At 52.7% G+C, this 22126-nt stretch overlaps 1 protein-coding gene and 1 long non-coding RNA gene across 2 annotated transcripts; one reads left to right on the top strand and one right to left on the bottom strand.

Annotated features, from left to right (window-relative positions):
• Positions 1-19: 19 nt before the first annotated feature.
• LOC129200322 (uncharacterized) lies at positions 20-3904 on the top strand. The gene is made up of 3 exons (XR_008574854.1): positions 20-193; positions 1555-1752; positions 2685-3904. It is a non-coding gene; the product is annotated as an uncharacterized LOC129200322 (long non-coding RNA).
• A 4394-nt stretch (positions 3905-8298) lies between these two features.
• Positions 8299-22044, bottom strand: LOC129200324 (ankyrin repeat domain-containing protein 20B-like). The gene is made up of 16 exons (XM_054811650.1): positions 21614-22044; positions 20830-20944; positions 20411-20584; positions 20217-20323; positions 19638-19778; positions 19168-19316; positions 18952-19013; positions 18669-18694; positions 13668-13755; positions 13462-13539; positions 12260-12412; positions 11304-11473; positions 10227-11105; positions 9146-9827; positions 8946-9033; positions 8299-8868 (listed from the first exon to the last, which is right to left on the bottom strand). Exons 1-13 carry the CDS (start codon positions 21823-21825, stop codon positions 10955-10957), a joined length of 1626 nt encoding a protein of 541 aa, XP_054667625.1. The 5' UTR covers positions 21826-22044; the 3' UTR covers positions 8299-8868; positions 8946-9033; positions 9146-9827; positions 10227-10954.
• Positions 22045-22126: the final 82 nt, after the last annotated feature.

The raw sequence follows: 22126 nt of genomic DNA, 5'->3' as shown, positions 1-22126 counted from the left end.
GGGGTGACGCCGGCCCGGGAGGAGCAGGCTCTGCTTTCGCCGTCAGCGCGCCGCCGGGCGGGAGCGGTGTGAAAACGTCTCCGAAAACGTGCGCTTTGTACAGCTGCTGTTCAGGAGCTGTGTGTGCTCCCTTGTCAGAATATTGAAGGATGCGTCCCTCTGTGCTTCGGGCGAGGCTTTGGAGTAAAACACGGTATTGCTGACAAACCGTTGAACACGCAGCAAGGCCCTCTCCCACCTCTCCACTTGGTGCTGCGTGAGCGGCGGGAGCTGCGTCTGCTCGGGCGGCAGCCTGGTGCGTCTGCCTGCCCCTCCCAGCTGCTGGGCTCCCTCCGGAGCCCGAGCCCGCCCGCGCTGCTTCCTTGTCTCCCTCCCCGCCTGGTCAAGCACCGGGTTCTGTCGTTACTTGGGTATTTTGGGGCGGTTTGGGGTGGTTCTGCTGCTCGCCTGCACTCACGGCTTAGCGACGAGCACGGCTCGGAGATGTCACCGAAATTCGGGAATGAAAGACAACTCCTTAACACCAATGTAGCATGAAGAAGCAGGCATTTCCTTTATTGCAGCGCTGGGTGTCAGGAGGATAGCTCCTCTAATCAGGCACACCTAACGCTGGTTCTCTTGTCATATTTATACACAAATGTTACAAAGCGGTACACTCCCCATTACAATAATTGGTTCATATTTCTTTGCCTAGCACGCAAACTAGAACGCACGCTCAGTTCCTTTCTCCGCCTCTATCTTTTGAGTAGGTGGGGTAATTTGGGTAGGGGGCTTATGGGTCAGTGGTCGTGGGGACCCTGGCCCAAATTGCCTTTCCCCTAGTTTCTCAATACTTCGGTGTTGGTAATTGTTTGCTATATGCCTCAGCAAGATAAGGATGTTGCTGGAGGCAATTAATGTCCTCCCTTTCTGCAAAGTATGTACATAAGGACCTTGAAGTGTCTTGTAGCTCCTCCTTTTTCTCATGATGTGTAGCAGGTGCTCAGTCTAAGAATCGTTAGCCTTCTACCTAAAGTAACAATGAATAGTTTCTTATCACATATAATACAAGTAGGCCTTCATTACAGGCCTTTCTTCTTGGCTACGTTTTCTTATTACGTATAATATAAGCAGGCCTTCGTTACAGGCCTTTCTTTTTGGCTACAGGAGCGACGGGAGAACGGTGCCCCGGCGGACGTGGTTGGTGACGGCGGGGGGGGGTTCGGGGCTTCCCGCTCGGGGGGCGGAGGGAAGGGGAGGGAGACTGCCTGAAGGTGTGGGTCCTTGGCTGATGAGAGTTAATTGAATTCCCCCCAGGATCCTGCATGCAATGTGGAAAGACACATAGGCAGCAGTGCTTGTGGAAAGTAGGGCATATGTTTACCTGGATAGTAGGCACGCTTACAGCCTTGGCAGCCTGTGTTTTATAAACATAGCCACTTTGACCTACAAGTCAAAATGCCATCTTCTGTTTGTGAGAAACAGCCGCTTTGCTTAAAACCAACGAGTGGCCTCTCTACTTTCATCACAGTCAATTTAACTATGGGCTTTTGTCACCTCTCTTTGTCATTCTAGTTTATTCAGTGGAACATTCACAAAAGTGGCTTGAAGGTGTCTGAGTATGATCTTCCCAGCGAAGCTACAGGTCCTTTTGTTCTGTCCGGGTACAGTGGCTACAAGCAAGTCCAGTTCCCACGAGGAAGGCTTTTTGCTTTTGACTCTGAGGGCAACTATATGTTGACGTGTTCTTCTACTGGGGGAGTAATTTTTAAGGTAAGTCTGAGAAGTGATGGGGCGTACTTTTACGTGTTCGTACAAGCTCTTGTTGTTACAAGGCTGCGACAGCAGCCGCTGAAAGTTCCCAAGGAGCACCGACCCATCCCCGCTCTGTGAAACTTGCTGCTCAGTTTCATACAGTGTGTATTTTAGCAGTGTGTGGTGTTTAGCAAGTGTTTGAACCCTCTGTAAGCATTTGGCCCTGTGTATGTAGCTAGAGCATGTGCGCTCCTTGTTCTTAAAGCTTGGCTGCAGCAGTTTTCCTTAGTGCCCAAGTGCCTAGGACGAAGTTTTAATTTTTTAAAATGTATTAATGCATGCCAGTTCAATGCAAAATGTGTGCTTGTTGACTGATGCTCGTCTTTAATCTGCCTTGTGTGTTTGCTGATGTTATGTCAGTCTCAGCCTGATTATCTCTTCTGACTGCGTACTGAAAGGAAATGAAGGGTAAGGCTGAATGGTTCCAAGTGCCTAAACTTCTGTGCCGCCATAACAAGCAGTTACTGACTGCACGCCCTTTGCCTGCCTCCTCTTCAGTCAGTGCCCATCAGTATAAGCCACTGCAAGGCAGATTAGATGGAATTTTTACTTTGCATCTGGGGCATTTGGAGCACCTGCACTAACATGAGCTATAGTTTAGGCTTATGTGCTCCTCATCAGTGTGTGTTCTTAGCCTGCCTCGTTCAGTTACTGCAGCTCAGCTGATGTCAGAAGCTGAGCTGCCTGAGAACACGTGCTTCTGTCATGAGACTGGAAACGTGCTTCCTCATGTGTGCTACAGACATCTCGACATCTCTCCTGATTTTCTGCTTAGTTATGTACGCTGATAGGGATATGGAGTCTGTAGCAGGCTTTGGCTTCTCCTGTGGCTGCACTGCCCCCACTGCAGAAACTTGCTTCCTTAAAATCTTATGCTTTCCTTCTTTTAGTGAAATGGCGAGGAGAAGGTTCTGGAGAGCTGCCTTTCCCTGGGAGGACACTGAGCTCCTGTTGTCACGGTGGACTGGAGCACAGCCATGGACTGCGGGACCTGCCTCACTGCCTCTATGGATGGGAAGATTAAATTAACAACATTACTGGCTCAAAAGTCTTAACCTGGACAGTGCTGAAGGGAAGGAGCAACAGACTTGGTGAAAACAGTGTTAACTCGACAGGAACAAACTGTATGGGAGAGAAGGCAAACCACAGTCCCTCTTCTCATTGTAGCTTTTGCCTCTTGACAAACGTTAAACACATTTGACAAACCACTGTGCAATAGAAAGCCGGTATGGGACCGGAGCAGTGGCAGCACTGACAAATAAGTCTCCACTGACCTGTTGTGGCAGCTTGACCCCTCTGTTAGGGAGTGTTGAGGTAGCACGTGGCTAGAAGGCTGCTGGGATCACGTCAGGGGTTCTGCAGAAGAAGGTGAGGCTAGAGAAGACGTGCATGAGGCAGCACAGTGCATGCTGATAACATGGCTAAAAATGGAAAGGCCAGTGCGAAAACAGAGTATTCTGTCAGTACAGCATTTGTTGTAGTGCTTTTTTTTTTCCCCATTCTGCGTGGTTTTTGGGGTTTTTTTTGTTTGGTTGGTTGGTTTTTCATAAAAAGAAAATATTCCCTTGCAACTTGATTTCTGTGCTCTGTTCAGTTGCTGCTGCAAAACATGGAGGGTGGCTGGGGCAATGATGTGCCAAGAAAGTGTCCTGCCTGGAGAAAAGACCCTTGTGCTTTCACCAGGCGCTTCCGGCACTGACACCCGCACCCTGGGGAGAACCAGTGCAGGACATCCAGGAACAAAATGAATCGCATTCCTTCAGACGTATTGTGTTCCCTTGCGATACCTGCTACCAACTAAAGGAGAGATCCTGAGTCAGACTTTTTGAAATGCTTGCGTTGGAGTTCAGAAGCTACATAATGCCTAGCAGCTACCTGATGGCGGATAGGAGGAGGGAGGGCCGGAGCCAGTCTGGTCTGGTATAGTGCTGTCTGTACTGGAGCTGTCTCTCCCCCTGCATTCCCCCAACATCAGGGCAAGTGCTGTGCTCAGGTATTGCGTAGTCTTTGGATGGACTGCAAAGCAGCCAGATTTCATCTGCTTACACATCACCACGGAGCTTACTGCTGCTTCTGTCCTTGGCCTTTGTTGGGAGTTTACAGTACTGTTCCTTGGCAGAGCTCTCGTTCTCAATTATGTGAAGAACGGGTCCAATTTACTGTTTGAAGACACCTTTGGTATCTTCCAAAGGCCATTTTGGTTTTAGAGCCTGGAGGTTAATATTCACCAACGTGAAGGGTGACTGTCCGGAGAGGAGGTGGAATGTTATTTCAGTCTGTTCTTGCTAAATGTGGTTTGCTGTATTTGTGAAGAGCGGCTTGTCAAAGTTGTAATGCCTAGCTAGCTGTCTCCTCCCATTTGAAGAGATGAGGACCAGGCCAGGTGGACTTGCACAGCTGGCAGCTTCTACTGCTGCCCAGCCAAACCTGGAGCATGATGGTTCTTCTGCAGTTCCAGGTCTCATACTGGGGGTTGGAAATCAAGATTCGCTTGGCTAACTCTACAGCCATTCTTCGCTGGCGGCCTCGCACCTCGCAACACGACTTGGTGTCTGAGAAGGTTGTTGCCATCTTTGTGCCTGGAGATGCTGGATGGAGTCTGCAGTTGTTTTGTGTGTTGCATGTAGGCCAAGGAAGACTACAGTTACAGCTAAGATGAGGTCAGACTCGGGCAAAAAGCTCGTTGAAGCAGGCAGGAGGTGGAGCTGAATAAAACGGAGCCTGCAGTGTGAAATTTCCAGATCACTGGAGATGTTTGTGCCTTGAAAGCAGAGCATCATCAGGGCTGGAAGGGGCGTCATCTCATCTGTCCCCGGCCTGCTCAAAGGAGGGTCAGCCAGCGCAGGGCGGCCACATCCACTTTGGAGCATCTCCAAATATGGAGAGTCCACAACCTCTGCATGGTACAAATAAGCCGCCAGCAGGCTGAGCTGGGGTCTCCAGCCCCACCCCAGGTCCCTGACACCACTCTCACAAGAGAAAACATTTTTCCTTAGGTTGAGGTGGGATTCATAGAATCATAGCATGGTTTGGGTTGGAAGGGACCTCACAGATCACCTAGTTCCAGCCCCCCTGCCCATGGCAGGGACACCCTCCACTAGAGCATGTTGCCCAAAGCCCCATCCAACCTGGCCTTAAACGCTTCCAGGGAAGGGGCATCCGGAACCCCTCTGGGCAACCTGTTCCAGTGCCTCATCACCCTCACAGAAAAGAATTTCTTTCTAATATCTAATCCCCTCCTTCAGCTTAAACCCATTACCCCTTGTCCTGTCACTACACTCCCTGATGAACAGTCCCTCTCCATCTTTCCTGTAGGCCTCCTTCAGGTACTGGAAGGCCGCAGTTAGATCTCCCTGGAGCTTTCTCTTCTCCAGGCTGAACAATCCCATCTCTCTCAGCCTGTCCTCATAGGAGAGGTGCTCCAGCTCTCTGAGCAGCTTTGTGGCTTTCCTCTGGACTCTCTCCAACAGCTTGATGTCTTTCTTGTGCTGGGGCCCCCAGAGCTGGATGCAGTACTCCAGGTGGGTCTCACAAGAGCAGAGTGGAGAGGCAGAATCACCTCCCTCGACCTGCTGGTCACACGTCTTTTGATGCAGCCCAGGACATGGTTGTCTTTCTGGGCTGCAATTGCACATTGCCGGCTCATGTTAAGCTTTTCATCAACCAACACCCCCAAGTCCTTCTCCTCAGGGCTGCTTTCAATCCATTCCTCGCCCAGCCTATAGTCGTGCTGCTTGGGATTGTGCTGACCCATGCGCGTGACCTTGCACTTGGCCTTGTTGAACTTCATGTGGTTCACATGGGCCCAGCTCTCCAGCCTGTCAAGGTCCCGCTGGATGGCCTCCCGTCCCTCCAGCGTGTCGACCACACCACACAGCTTGGTGTCGTCGGCAAACTTGCTGAGGGTGCACTCGATCCCGCTGTCCCTGTCGCCAACAAAGATGTTAAACGGTGCCTGTCCCAGTACCGACCCCTGAGGAACACCACTCGTCACCGTTCTCCACTTGGACATTGAGCCATTGACCACAACTCTTTGAGTGCAACCATCCAGCCAATTCCTTCTCCACCGAGTGGTCCATCCATCAAATCCATGTCTCTCCAATTTAGAGACAAGGATGTCGTGCGGGACAGCGTCAAATGCCTTGCACAAGTCCAGGCAGATGATGTCTGTCACTCTTCCTTTGTCCGCCAACACTGTAACCCCATCAGAGAAGGCCACCAAATTTGTCAGGCACGATTTGCCCTTAGTGAAGCCATGTTGGCCATCACCAGTCACCTCCTTATTTTCCATGTGCCTGAGCATAGTCTCCAGGAGGGTCTGTTCCATGATCTTGCCAGGCATGGAGGTGAGACCGACCGGCCTGTAGTTCCCTGGGTCTTCCTTTTTTCCCTTCTTAAAAAGGGGGGTTATGTTTCCCCTTTTCCAGTCAGTGGGAAAAGGCAGGTCCCGTGGACTTGTGCACCTTCAGGTTCCTTAGATATTCTCGAACCTGATCTGCTCTTACAGTGGGCGGTTCTTCATTCTCCCAGTCCTTGCCTTTGCCTTCTGTGACCTGGGCACTGTGGCTCAAGCACTTGCCAGTGAAGACTGAGGCAACGAAGTCGTTGAGTGCCCCAGCCTTCTCCATGTCCTGGGTAACCAGGTCGCCTGTTTCATTCCGGAGGGGAACCACATTTTCCCTCGTCCTCCTTTTCTCACTAACATGCCTATAGAAACTTTTCATGTTGTCTTTAACGTCCCTGGCCAGATTTAATTCTATCAGGGCTTTGGCTTTCCTAACCTGATCCCTGGCTGCTCGGACAGCTTCTCTCTATTCCTCCCAGGCTACCTGTCCTTGCTTCCACCCTCTGTAGGCTTCCTTTTTTGTTTGACTTTGCCCAGGAGCTCCTTGTTCACCCATGGAAGCCTCCTGGTGTTTTTGCCTGACTTCCTCTTTGTTGGGATGCATCGCTCCTGAGCTTGGAGGAGGTGACCCTTGAATATTAGCCAGCTGTCTTGGGCCCCTCTTCCCTCCAGGACTTTGTCCCATGGTATTCTACCAAGCAGATCCCTGAAGAGGCCAAAGTCTGCTCACCTGAAGGCCAGGGTAGTGAGCTTGCTGTGCACCCTCCTTGCTGCCCTGAGGATCTTGAACTCCACCATTTCATGGTCGCTGCAGCCAAGGCTGCCCTTGAGCTTCACATCCCCTACCAGGCCCTCCTTGTTGGTGAGAACGAGGTCCAGCATGGCACCTCTCCTTGTGGCCTCCTCTGTCACCCTGGCCAGGTGGGCTGTAGCAGACCCCCGCTATGATGTCCCCTGCCCTAGTGCTCCCTTTAATCCTGACCCATAGGCTCTTGGTCAGCTCCTCATCCATCCCCAGGTGGAGCTCCGCGCACTCCAGCTGGTCATTGAAGTAGAGGGCAATGCCCCCTCCTCGCCTGCCCTGCCTGTCCTTCCTAAAGTGCCTGTACCCTTCCATCCCAACACTCCAGTCATAGGAGCTATCCCACCGCGTCTCTGTAATGCCAATAAGGTCACGGCCTTGCAGGCGCGCACGCATCTCCAACTCCTCTTGTTTATTCCCCGTGCTCCGTGCGTTCGCGTAGAGGCATTTCAGTTGTGCCCCCAGTGAAGCTGACTTACTGGCTGGAGTGGCTGGGATTGTTGTGATGTATTCTCCCAGTGTTTCTCTGAGTCCCTGGCTCATCTCCTCCAGGCTTCGAGTGTGCTGCAGTGTGTCCAGCACGTCTCTGAGCAGTAGGCCGAGGGCCCTCACCAGCACCCCATCCCTCCAACCTGGGCACGTCGTCCCACAGCGTGTTGCAGGCAAGCCTGATGTTATCCCCCTCCCGCTTCGGGCCTAGTTTAAAGCTCTGTCGATGAGCCCCGCTAGTTCCTGGGCAAAGATTCTCTTTCCACTTTGAGAGAGGTGAATCCCATCAGAGTTCATTAAGGCTGGTGCCGTGTAGGCCGTCCCACTGTCAAAGAACCCAAAGTTGTGGCGTTGACACCAGCCACGGAGCCACGTGTTTATGGCCTGTGCCCGCCTGTTCCTCCCAACGGTGCTGCCCTCCACTGGCAGGAGGGATTCCCCTGTTCCAGTTCGTGCCCACTTCTTCATGCCTTTCCCCTCAGCGGGCTACAAATCCATCAGATCCCCACGGGATCTGCAAAGCTTCCGTGGCTACCGGAAGCTCGCCCACCACCTTCTGCCCAGACCACCAGGAGGAGTGCTCTAAAAAGGCAGGAAGAGCCTGGTAACTGATTAGTAGTAGTAGCACTAGTGCCTGATCTGAGCACAATTGTGGTTCAAGCCTCCCCCGAGGAAAAGGACGCGGATGCGTGCTGCCTCTTGGAGATGTCTGCAGGACTGATTTTCATTCAGAGCGAGGGCAGAGAGAGATGTGCTAACTGCCAGCATAGGAAGAGAGCCTGAGTGAGCCTTCAAAAATCGGACTCTCCTCATCCAAACCCACTAGGTCCGAAGCACTCCAATTGTGCAGCAAAACTAAGACACGTGCTAGATGACAGAGTTTATTAAATACCAAGCTGCAACAGAACACTTGGAATTAGATGCAGGGTAGTCGCTGCAAGAGGTGGAAGGCAAAGGTTTCCAGGCTTCACTCATCTCCCTGTGAGCACTCTGTTTCCTGGCACTTCCGCTGCTCCAGCATCATCTCAGCGCTAACTACATCGGAGGTTCAGCTGTGACTGGCGAAGGGCAGGAAAAGCAAAGGCTGCGTGTTAGTTTTACAGCAGGCTGGGCCAAAGGTGCCACTGGAAAGTGGATCCTGGAAATACAGCACTAGCGCACAGATCCAGATACCGAAAACCAAAGACTCAAACATGTCAACAACAAAGTTGTAGCCTATGGGCTACAGACACATGTGGAAAATGGCATTACATGGAGATATGGATCCACTTGTTGCAGTTCTTGTGTTATTTCTTGTGCAGTTCTTTCTCCCATCTCTTTTAGACTGCTCTGTTTGGCTCTGACCTACCATGGCAGTCCCACGCAATGCGGACAGCTTTTCTCACAGGTCCTGCTTTTTTCTCATCCACTGCCTGTGGTTTTTCGACTGCATCTCCAGCTGTTGAGAAATAATGTCACCAACTTGTAGGCAGCAAAAGAGAAGGAACTCAAAGAGAGAGCTCTAAAGTTACTCACATCTGTGGGAATCCGTAAGGTGGGGGGCCATCGAGACTGCATTTGTCACCTGCTTTTTCGTATGAAAATCTTGATGTATGGTGACCGGCTACAGCCAACAGGAAATTAGCAACATGGAAAAAAACCGTAGGAAAAGAATCATACTGGTTCCAGCAGAAAAAAGTCATCACCTCAAATCCACTGAGCAAAGCAGAGCTCACCTTTCTTCTTAGTTTACCAACTTGGCTGGCCACCTCCGAACAGCTGTTATTCATCTCTCCCTGGAAACTGAGCTGGGACTCTTTCTCTCTCTCCTTCTCTGCATATGCCTTTACCTTTGCCCGAGCTCCCTCCAGAAGCATCTTCAACCTGCACAGCAAATCAGTGAGGAAAGCGTGAAGCAAAGCAACAGTTGGCCTTTTTCACGTACTCTTACGTAAGCAGCACAGCCATGGCTTGCTTCATCTGTAGTGTGCTTGAATTGCAGGCCAGGAATTGCTGAGGACAGCCAGCACTGCAGTGCCAGTCATCACTTGGAAGGCCCAAAGTTTACCTGAACAGAGGAAGAAAAGACTTCCTTCCCTCCCAGGAGAACTGCAGGCCGCCTGATTTTGCAAGGCCTTTTGCAGCTTTTTCAAACCATAGGCTCAGGCACAGAAGCACTTTGCAAGATTGAACGCGAGGCTTGAATTTGCTCACAGACGGTTATGTACGTGCCTTTACATGAGATTTCAGTAAAGCTTGACTTCCACTCAACATGATACTTCTTTAAAGCACTAAAAAGCCATGCCTGGTACGTTCTTCCTTCAGCGCACTGTTTCTCCGCCACATTTCCTCCAGAAGCGCTTCTGATCGGCGTTTCATCTCGACCAGCTGCTTCACTTCCTTGCTTTCACTCCCACACTTTCAAAATAGGAAAGATACGTCACACACGGAGTGCTGGAACAGGATCCATATGCAGAACGTGCAGACAGCGTTCTCCACGAGGAAGATAACACGGACCTCCCAAGTGCAGTCTCCTCTTGCAGCTCTCAACCACAGATCTCTCTCCTGTCCACAGGACAGAGCCTACCCATCAAAGGAATGGGGCTAACGACTGCAAGAGCCCGCATATTGTCCACCAAGCAGATTCAAAATCCAGTAGCACCAGGGGAATGAGGCGGCGTATAGACCTTTCCCCTGAGGGTGCCCTGCCCAAAACCCTGGGGGGTTCTCCACAGCCCACCCCATCTTTTCATAGATTACCTGCCCACAAGAAATTGCAAGACTAAAACCAGTCATTCCCAGAAGCCGTTCATATACCTGCTGACGTTGGTGTTCCTTTGCAGTCCGTTTTGTCTGAAAGCCAGGTATCAAGTTCTCCGGGCCATTACGAGCCTACAGCAGCGTTAAAAGAAGAGAAAAGAACTCATGCTAGGACTTTCCCGACTGAAGGTCACACCTCGGGGCCTTTCTTCTTCTCTTGCCAGCATCAGTGCAACGCCACAGTTGCCTGCCCTGCAACGCCACCCAAGCACAGCACACAAAATACTGCCTATGGAGGTGTCATTCCCTTATTAGTTGCGGATTTTCTTCTCTGGAGGTCTTCTCGTTGCATTATGGACCCACACCCTCTGGCCAACGAATCCAGAGTCACTAAAACAGGAAGGTGACCAGAGTCCAGGCAAGTGAAGAATTCCTGTCACAGTCTGACGATGCCAGTCAGGCCTCCAGGATGAAGCGCTCTGCACCACCAAAAGAGCCCAAGGAAAGTCCGCAAGCAAAGCTACCAAATCCCTCTACTGCACGACTGTCTTAAGTGCTGCCTGCGGTCTCAACCTCGCAGCTGGTCGAAAGCAGCAAATACTGCAGCCAGTGCATTAGCGTCAACTCCTTGACAAAGACGGCGTTAAGTAGGACTTGCTACAGTCTCATGGGACAACTCCCAAAGCCAGAAAGCTGGGGAATGGGCCAGCAGGACTTTCAGAGCAGCCTATAGTCAGTAGAACAGAGGAACTGATCTCTCCTGGGCTGTCCGGGAAAACCTCATCTTAAGAGTGGAACTGGGCTCTGTAGCTCATGAAAAGGGAAGGCTCTGACTGCCTTACTGTGGCAGAGGCTTGCAGATCTTTCTGAAGGGCTTCGATGGTCTTGGCTTGTTGCTGGGCTGTGGCTTCCAGCCTGGCCTTTCCAACTTGGAGCCTGAAAAAGAAGTACAGGCGTTACCCCCGAAATCCACAGGAGCACAAATCCCCAAAGAAGCGTGTGAAAGAACCTCATCTAAACCAAAAGCGTGGTTGAAAATCATATACTATTGTCTCAGTGGCGTGCAAAACAGACAGTCCTATTTTCACACCATCACAGAAAGCGAGGCCTTGCTGCACTGTGTTACTTGCTTACCTTTGCATGCGTTCTTCCAGCTCTGGGATAGCCGCAGTTGCGGAAGAGGCGGCCAGAAGGCCCTGCAGGTTCCTGGAGGTGGTTAGTTCCCTCTTCTTATTCTTTATGGCCTTCTTCAGGAACCAGACATAACACTCAGTCCGGATATGCCGTTCTCTCAGTTCCTGCAGCTGTCAAACCACAACAAGAATCCCCGGAGTCAGCTTAGGTTTGATAAAAAGGAGTGGACTGCTTTGACTCTCACCTTGACTCTCGAAATGTGTGTTACTTCTTTGTCTTTTATACTGGCCCCTCTCCTATGTCTGCATTGATTTCCTACAGCATTTCCTAAACGCTGCCACAACACTCTTCCTCCTCCTCCTCTCTCAAGGACTCCCAACACTCTTTGTAGCCACTTGTTGGCTGCTGCAACACGGTTAGAAGCTCCTGCTCCTACAGTGACTTTGCAACTCCGTAACAATGATGACGTGACGAGGGAATACAAAAAAGCACCAGCGCAACACTCCACTATGCCTACTCTTTCTCTACCAGCACACCCTCAGAGAAAGAAGCAAATTCACCTTCCCCGTGACACTTGAGAAGCAGCTTTTTGGAAGGAATGCACGCACCCTTCCCCAATTAAGGACCAAGTGACTTCACAGTTAGTGACCTTTTTGATTGTAGGCGCCAGGCTTATAAAACAAGGCGAGTCGCTTACATGTCACTCAAGCTACTCCTGTTGCAAAGCTGCCTAGTGCACCAAGACCGCCTTAGCGCAAACTTCCACTGTTACTTCAAGCAGTGCAAGCAGGCGGGCATCAAAGGCAGCAGTGCTGTTCCCTCCCACCCTCATCGCAGCTAGCCACGCATGGAGCCACCCTGGGTTACACAAAACCCCCAGGAAAGGATCAGTTCCCGACTCGGATTTGCTACGAAAAAGGCCTGGGCCCCTGCCAAGAGACAGGCTTCCTCCGTACCTTAGCTGTAGACCTGTCCAGTTCCTTCTGCAACTGCAGCCGCTGTTCCTGCAGGTCCCTGCTGTAGCGCTTCTTAGCTGCCAGTGACGCTTCTGCCAGGGAGTTCTTTCTGAGAGCGTTGGCGAGCTCCTCCTGCAGCTGCCTGACCCATCTCTAAAGAAACGGTGTTCCATGAGCATGGAGAGATCAGTAAGGAGATGACAACGTGAGATATGCTTTTACTCATGCGATTGTATCATTAGATTGGTCTTCAGGGTGGCCAGCAGGTCGAGGGAGGTGATTCTCTCCTCCTACTCTGCCCTTGTGAGACCCCACCCGGAGTACTGTGTCCAGCTCTGGGGTCCCCAGCACAAGGAAGACATGGAGCTGTTAGAGCGGGTCCAGAGGAGGGGCACGAAAATGATCAGAGAGCTGGAACACCTCTCCCGTGAAGAAAGGCTGAGAGAGCTGGGGTTGTTCAGCCTGGGGAAGAGCAGGCTCTGGGGACACCTTATTGCAGCCTTTCCACATAGAACGATGGAGAGAGACTTTTTACCAAGGCCCATAGTGACAGGATGAGGGGCAACGGTTTTAAACTAAAAGGGGGTAGATTTAGATTGGACATAAGGAAGAAATTTTTTGCAACGAGGGTGGTGGGACACTGGACCAGGTTGCCCAGAAAAGTTGTGGATGCCCCATCCCCGGAAGCGTGCCAAGGCAGCCTGGACAAGGCTTTGAGCAATCTGATCTAGCGGAAGATATCCCTGCCCACCGCAAGGGCTTGGACTACATGATCTTTAAAGGACCTTTCCGACCCAAGCCATTCTATGCTTCTATGCCTCAGTGAATTCAAAGAGAAGAGATTTTGGCCACCACCAGAAGGCATCTGCAGACATCTTTCTCAGCTGAGCACATCTAAATCATTGTCAGCTCTTCATGAGGCTTTCTCTTTCCTAAGGCACAGAAAAGGCTTAGTATTCTCCTTGGAATATAGGCTGAGAGTCTGCGCACGTGCCTTTTTCCAACCTACTGTCCTCCCTCTTTATGCAGACCTTCTGCTTCACACGGGGAAGGAAATGAGGCCCAAAATACACTTCAGGTCAAGATTCCATAACCTCCTCTCAGCAGCACTCCAAAATTAACTCGGTAGCAAGAACAGCTCTCTGTACAATGACAAGCTCTATTTTCAGGTATCAGCATCAACCTCTGATAGATAGAGTCACCTGTCTATCGCTTTGACAATCCACTTGAGCTGAAGCATCCTGCTTTAGCTGAAGCTTTTCACTCTCCAGTGAAGAAATCTGAGTGAGCGAGAACACAGACAGACAGTGGGGAAAGGAATGCCTAGCAACACTGCAGCACCACACTGCATTTCAGCACAGGGGCCACAGAAGCATGACTTCTGCACGACAGCTGGAAGAGAAGGTACCTCAGAATCAAACCAGGAGTCATCATCCTCCTCGTCTTCTGCTCCTACTGCTGGGCAGACACCTACAAAGGAGGTAAGAAGCACGACGCTGCTGGGAGTGCTTATTTCACTCTGCTTTTCCCCATCGGCTTCACTCCAGAGAAGCTTGCAAAGGTAACCATTTAGTCCGCCAGGAAATTACCATTGCCGCGCTCCCCTGCAACGGACTGTGCGCACGCTCCGTGTCTGTCCGCAGTTGGAAGCACCGCGCCGGCCGACGCTTTGTTAGGAGCTTCGGAATCCGTCTGGGTAATTCAAAAGACACACGTGAGAACTGGCACAGACTCCTTCTCGACCCGTTTCCACGCACAAAGTTCCCGCCTCAGCCAACGCGCGTAACGTGGTATCAGGCAACGGAAAGAACCAAAAGGGCAAACGGGGCCAGCGTGCTAGGCATCTCTGTTGAGCGGGGCTTTCAAAAGGGGCCAAAGTACACCTGCCCAAGATAGAGAGGACCTGGGCAGGAGAAGCCAAGCGTCTGGACTGTAGGCGCTATGGGCAACTATTTGACCCTGACGGGATCTGCAGGAGAGAGCGGTGTGGTGCAAAGCCAGCAATCCTCACAGCGCCAGCCTTGTAGGATTTCAGAGGATTGTAACCGCGGGAAGCTTTACTGCCTCATTCTTCTACTGGAAATTCAGCTGAAAGGCCAGCTGCTAGAAGACCCAGGTCATGAGCCTGACCTCCTTTTGTCCCTGTCCTAACTGAACAGCCTGCCTGCAGCACCGGCACGTCAAGGCCCCAGTTACGAGCGCGTGGCAGAAGCAGCAATAGAGGGAAACAAGCCCAAAAGCAAGCGAGCAGCGTGGGGCCCCAGTGCCTCCTTCAGAGAAGGGGAAGAGTGGCTGGAAAGCTGCGCGGTGGAAAAGGACCTGGGTGTGTTGGTCGACAGGCAGCTGAATATGACCGGCACTGTGCCGAGGCAGCCAAGAAGGCCAACAGCATCCTGGCTTGTATCAGAAAGAGCGTGGCCTGCAGGACTAGGGACGTGATCGTCCCTTTGTAGTGGGCACTGCTGAGTCCACCCCTTGACTACTGTGTTCAGTTTTGGGCCCCTCACGACAAGACAGACATTGAGTTGCTGGAGCGCGTCCAAAGAAGAGCAACGAAGCTGGTGAAGGGCCTGGAGAGCAAGTCTAAGGAGGAGCAGCTGAGGGAACTAGGGTTTTTTGGCCTGGAGGAAAGGAGGCTGAGGGGAGACCTGATTGCTCTCTACAACTAAACTGAAAGGAGGTTGTAGCCCGGAGGGTGTCGGTCTCTTTCCCCAAATAGCAAGTGCCAGGACAAGAGGAAACGGCCTCCGCTTGCACCAAGGGAAGTCTAGATTGGTTCTTAGGAAAAATTTCTTTGCGGAAAGGCTTATCAAGCCCTGGAACAGGCTGCCCAGGGAAGCGGTTGAGACACCATGCCGGGAGGTATTTAGAAGACTGTGTAGGCGTGGCGCTTAGGGACACCGTTTAGGGGTGGACTTGGCCCTGTTAGCTTTACGGTTGGACTCGATGCTCTGAAGGGAAGTCTTTTCCAAGCTAGAGGATTCTATGATTCTACCTCAGAATCAAAAGGAGAGTCGTCCTCTTCCTCTGCTCCTGCTGCTGGGCAGACACCTACAAAGGAGGTAAGAAGCACGACGCTGCTGGGAGTGCTTATTTCACTCTGCTTTTCCCCATCGGCTTCACTCCAGAGAAGCTTGCAAAGGTAACCATTTAGTCCGCCAGGAAATTACCATTGCCGCGCTCCCCTGCAACGGACTGTGCGCACGCTCCGTGTCTGTCCGCAGTTGGAAGCACCGCGCCGGCCGACGCTTTGTTAGGAGCTTCGGAATCCGTCTGGGTAATTCAAAAGACACACGTGAGAACTGGCACAGACTCCTTCTCGACCCGTTTCCACGCACAAAGTTCCCGCCTCAGCCAACGCGCGTAACGTGGTATCAGGCAACGGAAAGAACCAAAAGGGCAAACGGGGCCAGCGTGCTAGGCATCTCTGTTGAGCGGGGCTTTCAAAAGGGGCCAAAGTACACCTGCCCAAGATAGAGAGGACCTGGGCAGGAGAAGCCAAGCGTCTGGACTGTAGGCGCTATGGGCAACTATTTGACCCTGACGGGATCTGCAGGAGAGAGCGGTGTGGTGCAAAGCCAGCAATCCTCACAGCGCCAGCCTTGTAGGATTTCAGAGGATTGTAACCGCGGGAAGCTTTACTGCCTCATTCTTCTACTGGAAATTCAGCTGAAAGGCCAGCTGCTAGAAGACCCAGGTCATGAGCCTGACCTCCTTTTGTCCCTGTCCTAACTGAACAGCCTGCCTGCAGCACCGGCACGTCAAGGCCCCAGTTACGAGCGCGTGGCAGAAGCAGCAATAGAGGGAAACAAGCCCAAAAGCAAGCGAGCAGCGTGGGGCCCCAGTGCCTCCTTCAGAGAAGGGGAAGAGTGGCTGGAAAGCTGCGCGGTGGAAAAGGACCTGGGTGTGTTGGTCGACAGGCAGCTGAATATGACCGGCACTGTGCCGAGGCAGCCAAGAAGGCCAACAGCATCCTGGCTTGTATCAGAAAGAGCGTGGCCTGCAGGACTAGGGACGTGATCGTCCCTTTGTAGTGGGCACTGCTGAGTCCACCCCTTGACTACTGTGTTCAGTTTTGGGCCCCTCACGACAAGACAGACATTGAGTTGCTGGAGCGCGTCCAAAGAAGAGCAACGAAGCTGGTGAAGGGCCTGGAGAGCAAGTCTAAGGAGGAGCAGCTGAGGGAACTAGGGTTTTTTGGCCTGGAGGAAAGGAGGCTGAGGGGAGACCTGATTGCTCTCTACAACTAAACTGAAAGGAGGTTGTAGCCCGGAGGGTGTCGGTCTCTTTCCCCAAATAGCAAGTGCCAGGACAAGAGGAAACGGCCTCCGCTTGCACCAAGGGAAGTCTAGATTGGTTCTTAGGAAAAATTTCTTTGCGGAAAGGCTTATCAAGCCCTGGAACAGGCTGCCCAGGGAAGCGGTTGAGACACCATGCCGGGAGGTATTTAGAAGACTGTGTAGGCGTGGCGCTTAGGGACACCGTTTAGGGGTGGACTTGGCCCTGTTAGCTTTACGGTTGGACTCGATGCTCTGAAGGGAAGTCTTTTCCAAGCTAGAGGATTCTATGATTCTACCTCAGAATCAAAAGGAGAGTCGTCCTCTTCCTCTGCTCCTGCTGCTGGGCAGACACCTACAAAGGAGGTAAGAAGCACGACGCTGCTGGGAGTGCTTATTTCACTCTGCTTTTCCCCATCGGCTTCACTCCAGAGAAGCTTGCAAAGGTAACCATTTAGTCCGCCAGGAAATTACCATTGCCGCGCTCCCCTGCAACGGACTGTGCGCACGCTCCGTGTCTGTCTGCAGTTGGAAGCACCGCGCCGGCCGACGCTTTGTTAGGAGCTTCGGAATCCGTCTGGGTAATTCAAAAGACACACGTGAGAACTGGCACAGACTCCTTCTCGACCCGTTTCCACGCACAAAGTTCCCGCCTCAGCCAACGCGCGTAACGTGGTATCAGGCAACGGAAAGAACCAAAAGGGCAAACGGGGCCAGCGTGCTAGGCATCTCTGTTGAGCGGGGCTTTCAAAAGGGGCCAAAGTACACCTGCCCAAGATAGAGAGGACCTGGGCAGGAGAAGCCAAGCGTCTGGACTGTAGGCGCTATGGGCAACTATTTGACCCTGACGGGATCTGCAGGAGAGAGCGGTGTGGTGCAAAGCCAGCAATCCTCACAGCGCCAGCCTTGTAGGATTTCAGAGGATTGTAACCGCGGGAAGCTTTACTGCCTCATTCTTCTACTGGAAATTCAGCTGAAAGGCCAGCTGCTAGAAGACCCAGGTCATGAGCCTGACCTCCTTTTGTCCCTGTCCTAACTGAACAGCCTGCCTGCAGCACCGGCACGTCAAGGCCCCAGTTACGAGCGCGTGGCAGAAGCAGCAATAGAGGGAAACAAGCCCAAAAGCAAGCGAGCAGCGTGGGGCCCCAGTGCCTCCTTCAGAGAAGGGGAAGAGTGGCTGGAAAGCTGCGCGGTGGAAAAGGACCTGGGTGTGTTGGTCGACAGGCAGCTGAATATGACCGGCACTGTGCCGAGGCAGCCAAGAAGGCCAACAGCATCCTGGCTTGTATCAGAAAGAGCGTGGCCTGCAGGACTAGGGACGTGATCGTCCCTTTGTAGTGGGCACTGCTGAGTCCACCCCTTGACTACTGTGTTCAGTTTTGGGCCCCTCACGACAAGACAGACATTGAGTTGCTGGAGCGCGTCCAAAGAAGAGCAACGAAGCTGGTGAAGGGCCTGGAGAGCAAGTCTAAGGAGGAGCAGCTGAGGGAACTAGGGTTTTTTGGCCTGGAGGAAAGGAGGCTGAGGGGAGACCTGATTGCTCTCTACAACTAAACTGAAAGGAGGTTGTAGCCCGGAGGGTGTCGGGCTCTTTCCCCAAATAGCAAGTGCCAGGACAAGAGGAAACGGCCTCAGCTTGCACCAAGGGAAGTCTAGATCGGTTCTTAGGAAAAATTTCTTTGCGGAAAGGCTTATCAAGCCCTGGAACAGGCTGCCCAGGGAAGCGGTTGAGACACCATGCCGGGAGGTATTTAGAAGACTGTGTAGGTGTGGCGCTTAGGGACACCGTTTAGGGGTGGACTTGGCCCTGTTAGCTTTACGGTTGGACTCGATGCTCTGAAGGGAAGTCTTTTCCAAGCTAGAGGATTCTATGATTCTACCTCAGAATCAAAAGGAGAGTCGTCCTCTTCCTCTGCTCCTGCTGCTGGGCAGACACCTACAAAGGAGGTAAGAAGCACGATGCTGCTGGGAGTGCTTATTTCACTCTGCTTTTCCCCATCGGCTTCACTCCAGAGAAGCTTGCAAAGGTAACCATTTAGTCCGCCAGGAAATTACCATTGCCGCGCTCCCCTGCAACGGACTGTGCGCACGCTCCGTGTCTGTCCGCAGTTGGAAGCACCGCGCCGGCTGACGCTTTGTTTGGAGCTTCGGAATCCGTCTGGGTAATTCAAAAGACACACGTGAGAACTGGCACAGACTCCTTCTCGACCCGTTTCCACGCACAAAGTTCCCGCCTCAGCCAACGCGCGTAACGTGGTATCAGGCAACGGAAAGAACCAAAAGGGCAAACGGGGCCAGCGTGCTAGGCATCTCTGTTGAGCGGGGCTTTCAAAAGGGGCCAAAGTACACCTCCCGAAGACAAGCCCAAAAGCAAGCGAGCGGCGTGGGCCCCACTGCCTCTTTCAGAGAAGGTACCTTAGAATCAGAAGGAGTGTGAACTTCTTCCTCTTGCTGTTCTGCTGCTGCTGGCAAGACACCTACAAAGGAGTTAAGAAGTGCTATGCTGCTTTGCCTGTTTCACTCTACTCTTCCCCATCCATCATGCTCTGCTCTCAAACGAATGGGTTATCATTGTGTTACAGGCAATAGTGATTTTTCCTCATCACCTCCTCCATGGCAGAAGGATCCTACCTGCTCTGGTCATTGCAGGTCCCCCCAAGGGACAATGAGCAGCTGTCCCAGCGCAAAAGCTGTCCAGTACTGCTGGGCCTTCTGTGCCTCCCGCAGAACATTCTCCTGTCATTTCACACCTGATGTATTCCTCCAGTTGCTCAGCAATACTATATACAGAACGAAATATAGAGATATAGATAGATAGATATATATATATAAAGGAAGGAAATGCATTCGGTAAAAATACCGCCACAGGTGTGTGTATGTAGCTTGGCAGCACACAAGTGAATTGTCAGAGTGAACTCTGGGGGGAAGTAGCCCTTCAACATCCAAATCCACGCTTGACCCGGAAAGAGATGCATCGGAAGATGTCACTGAGCCCAGCTTCAACACCTCATTAAACCCCAGTGATGTTACCAAAAAGGGCCGTACATCAGCACGGTCATTCTGAGAATGCATCTGCTCTAATGAGGACGTAAAACACTTACTTGGTGTAAAGCGTTAACTCTCTGGCATAGTGCGTAGCTTGCTTGCCAATACAGTCTTGATGAGAAAGATCAGCACCATGTCGAAGAAGGCTTTTTATTGTATTCATATTCCCAGCAAGAACAGCAATCATAAGAGGGGTCCTAAAGCATCCAAGAGATGATAGGCAAGACATCAGCTTCTGTGGACATTGCATTGCCATTACTTCAGTCCCCCGTTGCTCCCCAAACAATTCATTTTCCCCTCTCCGACAGGCAGAGTGAAAGCACAGCCGAACACGTGGAAGCGTTGGAGAATTCAGGTTGGCAGGACCTCAGGAGGTCTCCAGGCCAACCACCTGCCCAGAGCAGGGTGCGTGCGTGCAGGGCACCACAGCCAATGCTTTCTGGCAGTCCTCAGTGTGGAAACTGTCCCCTGAAGTAAGAGAGCGGCCGAGTGCGGGTCTGCTTTCACAAGTCACACAGAAGGAGCTCCTTCCGGGCAGCTCCTGGTTCTTTTTCAAAGCTCATTCCTATGCCTCCCATCAATCCAACTTGGACAACGCTAAGGAGTCTCACGCGCACTTTTGACAAACCCATCACCTTTCATGCTTATCTCGAGCATGCACGTCAGCTCCTTTTTGGAGAAGGAACTCAACCATCTCTTCACAGCGCTCGGTGATCGCAAGAGTAAGCGGAGTGTACCCCAACTGAAAGGAGAAATTATCTCCCTTAGAAGAACACAGGAAGTCAAGCAAGTTTTGGGAAGAGGAGCCTTACCCAAAGTCCAAGCTTACCTCATTCTGAGCATCGATATGGGCATTGTGCTCAAGTAACAGCTCCACTAGAGGTTTGCTAGGAATGACAGCAGCCATGTGAAGGGCAGTGTTGCCGCCAGCACCTTTGAGGTTGGGTTTGGCACCGTGCTCCAGCAGAATAGTCACACAGTCTTTGTGCTGGTGGTCTACTGCCTGGAAATAAGACACAAAGGAGGAATAACTTCCAACACCTATGTTTCTCTCTGTCAGAACTCCCGCAGCCCCCCAGTGCTGTAAAGTACGAGCGTCTTCAAAGATTAGGCAACATATGCCCCTTCCCTGCTGACTACAGCGTACCTGTTTCTACGCAGGCCTACCTAAAGAATCACGTAAGGTATGTATCACTCAGCGCATAATCGATAAGCCCAACGTACAGCGGCATAACATAGCCCGTGTACCTTCATCAGCGGCGATTTCTTCAAGCTGTCACGAGGGTTTAGCTGGCACTTCTTTCCTGCTAGAAATCGCACAACGTCTGCATGGCCATTCGCGCAAGCAAGATGCAGAGGCGTCCTAGAAATTAAACGTATTCAGTTAACCCAGACAGGCAGCTGAAGACATGGTTTCAGGCTGTTGTACCTGACGCATAGGGCCACAAGCCTCAACTGACAAAAACCAAGCTGAAAGCAAGCTTTCTTGTTCCAGAGCTGGTGGCAGCAATTGCACACCCAAAGCCTGGGGCTGGCTAGGAAAAATCCCCAACACATCCACTGAGTCAGGAGGCATTTGCTCAGCCGGAGTCTATGGGGGCTACATAAATCTACGGAGGCTGTGGAGTCTGCGTAAGCCCCGGGTTTTCCCCCAATCAGTCCTGCACCAGACGTGTCCCAGAGACAGAGGGGATGGCGTTTCTAAAAGCAATGGGAAGGCTGCGCTGTGTCTTTCTGCAAATCCATGCCCTGCTCAAGCAAGCCGCTCAGTCCGGCAACAGGAAAGGAGCCGTCTCTGCTGGGACGAAGGCCTGCTGAGCTCCACAGAAAGTTCGCTACAGGGACCAGGGTGGCAGAGCAGGGCAGAGGGGAGCGTCGGCCGCCTCCTGTCCCAGCGCGGGCAGGCCTCCGGTAGGGCGAGCGCTGTGGAGCCGACCCTGCTCCTAGGGCGCTTGCGACCGTGCTGGGCTTTGCCGGCTCTTCCAGCCGGGGGTGGGTGGAGGCTTTGCTGCGGGCACTGCCCGCCCCTTACTGCTTCTTCGCGTCCCGCCTGTTGATGCGGAGTCTCTGCCACCACCACCAGCGCCGCTGCAGTTCGGCCAGGTCACCGCTGGCGGCCGCGCTGTGCAGCGCGCCCTGGCCCTTCTCCCGGAGCTCGGAGGCCCCGGCGGCGCCGGGCGCGGAAGCGCTGCCGGACGTCGAGCGCTCCCGCACGCTCCTGAGGAGCCCGATGAGCCTGTGCATGCTGCGGCGGGGACGAGGGGAGGGCACAGCCCGCCCCGGGGTCAGTAGCCGCAGGAAGCGCCTGGCAGGCTCTGCCGAGCCCCGGGCGGGGAGAGGGAGAGGTCGGGGAGAGGACGGGGAGAGGGCGAGAAGAGCCGAGAGCCGAGCCGAGAGCCGAGCCGAGAGCGGCGGCCGCAGCTCGCAGCCTCCAACGCTCCGAGCCAGAGAAGCGCTGTCGCTCCCGCCGCGGCGGCAACAGCACTGAGCGCCGGCGCCTGCAGGGGGCGGCCTTGCAGCGGCGAGCGCGCTCGGGGCGTGACAG

This window comes from Grus americana, unplaced genomic scaffold (genome assembly GCF_028858705.1).
Source record: "Grus americana isolate bGruAme1 unplaced genomic scaffold, bGruAme1.mat H_5, whole genome shotgun sequence".
In the NCBI taxonomy this organism is placed as follows: Eukaryota; Metazoa; Chordata; class Aves; order Gruiformes; family Gruidae; genus Grus; species Grus americana.
The sequence above is the reverse complement of the archived record's forward strand: the minus strand, read 5'-3'. Positions and strand labels throughout refer to the sequence as shown.